Raw genomic sequence first — 4,064 nt, forward strand, 5'->3', positions numbered from 1 at the left:
ACAGTTTAATGATAGGTCTCGTTCGTTCGGCAAGTTTAGGTACGAACCAAAACAATGAAGTAAGGCGACCGATCAGTCGTTGAATTTCTTTAAGTCCGCTGGGACTTCTCATTTCTGTAATAGCCTTGCATTTCTCAGGATTTGCTTCTATGCTCCAATGGGTGAGCATGAAACCTAAGAATTTTCCACCTTCTACGCCGAACACACATTTTTCAGGGTTTAAGCGCAGGCGATATTTACGCAAGGCTTGAAAAACTTCTTTCAAATCTGAGATATGTTGTTCGCACGAATCTGACTTAACAACAATATCATCAACATACACCTCTACGTTCCGTCCGATCATATCATGAAAAACATAATCCATTAGGCGTTGATAAGTGGCTCAGCGTTTTTGAGGCCGAACGACATGACCTCATAGAAGAAATTGTCGGAGTCTGTTCTGAATGTTGTCTTCTCTCAATCGTGACGGTGCATCTGAATCTGATTATATCCTAAGTATGCGTCGAGGAAACTTAAGATTTGGTGTCCGGCCACGCCGTCGACCAGTCGGTCGATGGTAGGTAGAGGATACGAATCCTTCGGACATGCCTTGTTAAGATCTATATAATCTATACACATTCTTCATTTTCCATTTGCTTTCTTGACCATTACAATGTTGGCCAACCATGTTGTGTAACGGGCTTTCTGAATGAAACCAACTCGCACCAATTTACGAGTTTCCTCTCGTGCGGCCTTGCGCCGCTCTTCACCCAACTTTCTTTTCTTTTGGGCGATCGGCTTGGCTTCTTTATATACGGAAAAATGATGAGTGATAACATCAGATTTCACCCCTGGCATATCTGCAGCAATCCAAGCAGAAAGGTCAGCGTTTTTTATTAGCGTCTTAGCGATCACTTCTCGGTCGTCCTGTTTGAGGGACATTCCTATGTGTGTTTTGCGGTCCTTGTCACGAAGGAATATGGGTTGAAGATCTTCCTCGACGTCCATGCGAGGATCGTCCAGCCAGGGATCTAGGTCAACGAGAGCAACCAAGTGCCTTCTAGAACCTCTTCCTATAGAACGCGTTTCTGGTGACCGACCTCTTCGGACTGGAGATCGTTCGTTCACTTTGGTGTAGAGTCATTTGGTTGGCTCGACTTTTAGGCTGGCAACATAGCATTCTCGTGCCGTTTTCTGATCTACATGCACTGTTGCGATATCTCCATTGACAGAAGGGAATTTCATGGCCAGATGAGGGGTCAAAACAATAGCTTTCAACCTGTTGATAGATGGACGACCGAGCAAGATATTGTAGGATGTATTGACGTTGACCAGTAGGTATCGTATGTTGATAGTTTTACTGAGATAGTCGTCGCCGAAAGTAGTGAATAAGTCAATATATCCCCTTGTATCCACCCTTTCTCCCGAAAATCCAACTATCTGTTCGTTATAAGGTTGTATTTCTACCTCTGAAATTTGCATTTTCTTAAATGTCTCCCAGTAAAGGATGTCGACCGAACTACCTTGGTCCACCAGAACTTTAGCAATTGCGAACTTATCAATTTCCACGGTTATGACCATGGGGTCGTCCTGAACGGGGTCAATCGCGGTAAAGTCATTGTCCGTGAATGTAATTGGTGGTATGTGCGGTCGACGATGTGTGGAGGCCGAATGGATGGATTGAATCGCCCTCAAGTGTTTCTTCCTTGTTGAATTGGAGTATCCTCCACCAGCGAAACTGCCTGCTATGTAGTTAACTTCTTGTGGAGGTACGCCGAGCGACACTGGTCCGACAATCGTGTTGATAACTTCACAAACTTTCTACTTGGTTCGGCTTCTACGTTCAGGACTTTCACTTCGAGGTCTTGTGCGTCTGACCGGACTTTCGCTTCGTTTTCTCCTATTTGTGCGATGGTGGTTGTCGTGGTTTCGGTCGTCTCTTCGTCCAAGGCGTTCCCTCTCCTAGGAATAATCAATACCGCGCTGGGGCGACCGAGGTGTAGACATGGTTGTCTTCACAAACTTGCGAAGATGACCGGCTTGAACAAGCTCTTCTATTTTATCCTTCAACGCCTGACAACCCTCAGTCGTATGACCGTAATTGCGGTGATATTGGCAACACTTAGCTGTATCGGCATTGGGAGGTGTTTGTGTTTATTTTAATGCTGCGATTAATTCAGTTTGTAAGGCCTCGTCTAGAATTTTCCCTCTGGGTACGATCAACGGGGTGTAATTATGGAAACACGGACCTCTATTAGAGCGATACCGGTCTCGATCGGCCGACACCATTGGAGGACGAATTCCCTTGTTTCTCTCTGTATTTTCAACATGTGTCTTCCTGTGATAGTCAACGTGTTCTTCAATTTGCATGAATTTTGTCGCCCTTGTTCTTAATTCGTCCATGCTGTACGGTGGTCGTTTGATGAGACTTTCTGTTAACCGTCCAGGGAGTATGGCCGACACCAAGTGGTGCATTGCTATATCCGGATTCAAATTCCGTATTCCCATACAGACCTTGCTGAACCTATCCATAAAAGCTTTGAAGCATTCTCCTCTTTCTTGCTTGACATTAAGGAGAGACATGGAGGACGTCCGATGGGGTCTATTGAGTAGTGAATTTTAGTTCCAAAACGTCAGTAAACCATCTGAGTGGTCCTTCTCTGAGTGATGTGGGAAAGACTTTGCACCACACCGTTTGATCAACCATGTACAGAGTCATCTGCGTTCTAAAAATATTTAAGTGCTCATCCGGATCGTTGGAACCATCATAAAGGTTCATGGTTAGACCCCTCCATTTACTAGGAAGAGGTGTAGCGATAATGTCATCCGTGAAAGGATGGCCCCTTAGGTTTGCCACTCTGCTTGGGATAACGTGTTTAACACTTTGGTGGGTTTGTTGGTTGAACGATGTATGGGGTACTTCCTGGGTGAGTATCTTTGTTCCATATTGATATGGAGGTGGTGTGGGCGCACGTGAGTGTCCCTCTCGTTCAAATTGTTCAAGTTGTTCGAGTGGTCTTTTATTCTGCTCCTTTAACTGAGCCAATTCTTCTGCTTGTCATTGTCGCTCTTCTTCTTGCGTACGCCTGTACTCCTCATGACGCAATTGATCTGTAACTCCTTTTTGAAGCAATTCTTGCACATGAGTCTGGAGTGTTCGGAGCATCATCATCTGCTCTTCCGCTGTGTTATCATTGCAGGTGTTGTTCACTGTCGAAACCATCTTTGCTTGCTGAAATCCTTATGTATGGAAAAATAAGATTACCTGGCCCCACGGTGGGCGCCAATTGTACCTGTGTGGATGTCAGGGCCAGAGTAATGTTGATCCACGTCGATACACAGTTGTTGTCGTGCTTGTAGCTACCTAATTCTTCGAGTCCTTCCTCCTTCGCGTATACGTTCGTCCGGTCGGCGGGGGTACCTGCGATTGCACTCCGACGCTCAAGTCAGTGCTAGGGTTTAGTTTTGTCTCTCTGATATTATGAAAACGTACCTTTCCCCTTTCAAAAGTTCCTTTTATAGGTTGACTTGGGCTTTCGTTTGTGTGGGCCAGGTAACCGGTTACTAAAGACATGCGTAGTGGTCCTTGGGTTGTGTGTAGTGGCTTCCTGGTATTAAGGGAGTGCTCTTCGTAGTGTCAACGCTAGTTACGTAGTGTTAAGGGAGTGCTCTTCGTAGTGTCTTTGACTTATTCAACGCTGGTTATAACTGTTTCCTTGCCACGTGTTTATCATATTTTATTATTTAATGTGTAGCTTTCGGTCGTCCGGGTCGACCAGTACATAATAAATTTAAAATTTTAAGTTATATTGAGTATATAAATTAAAATATCAAATATTTATTTCTTATTTCCTACAAATAATTATTTCTATTTAATTATTAAAATATTTTATTTTTATTTTTATCATATCGGTTAAATGGTGGTGGAGAATTATGAATTATAAAAAATTGATTTTATTTTTATTTCCTTAAATGTTAAGGTTTTTTTTTTCGCATGTAATATAAGAGTTTAATAAATTATTTGTTTTGTTGGAGTAAATTTTTTATAATATTTTGATTTGTGAGTTAGACATCCTAAAAAGTAA

At 43.1% G+C, this 4,064-nt stretch overlaps 1 protein-coding gene across 1 annotated transcript; it reads right to left on the reverse strand.

Moving 5' to 3' along the window:
* Positions 1–1,119: 1,119 nt before the first annotated feature.
* On the reverse strand, positions 1,120–2,562 carry LOC137834544 (uncharacterized). The gene is made up of 2 exons (XM_068642572.2): positions 2,229–2,562; positions 1,120–1,763 (listed from the first exon to the last, which is right to left on the reverse strand). Exons 1-2 carry the CDS (start codon positions 2,560–2,562, stop codon positions 1,120–1,122), a joined length of 978 nt encoding a protein of 325 aa, XP_068498673.2.
* Between the last annotated feature and the right edge of the window lie 1,502 nt (positions 2,563–4,064).

Source organism: Phaseolus vulgaris, chromosome 11, assembly GCF_051622355.1.
Source record: "Phaseolus vulgaris cultivar YP4 chromosome 11, ASM5162235v1, whole genome shotgun sequence".
Lineage (NCBI taxonomy): Eukaryota > Viridiplantae > Streptophyta > Magnoliopsida > Fabales > Fabaceae > Phaseolus > Phaseolus vulgaris.

Excerpts from the sequence above, each read along its gene's own strand:
- LOC137834544 (XM_068642572.2), bottom strand. The coding sequence starts at position 2,562 with ATGTCTCTCCTTAATGTCAAGCAAGAAAGAGGAGAATGCTTCAAAGCT. Across the intron at positions 1,764-2,228 it reads CCGGTATCGCTCTAATAGAG|TGTCGCTCGGCGTACCTCCA; the intron begins GTCCGTGTTTCC and ends TTGTCGGACCAG.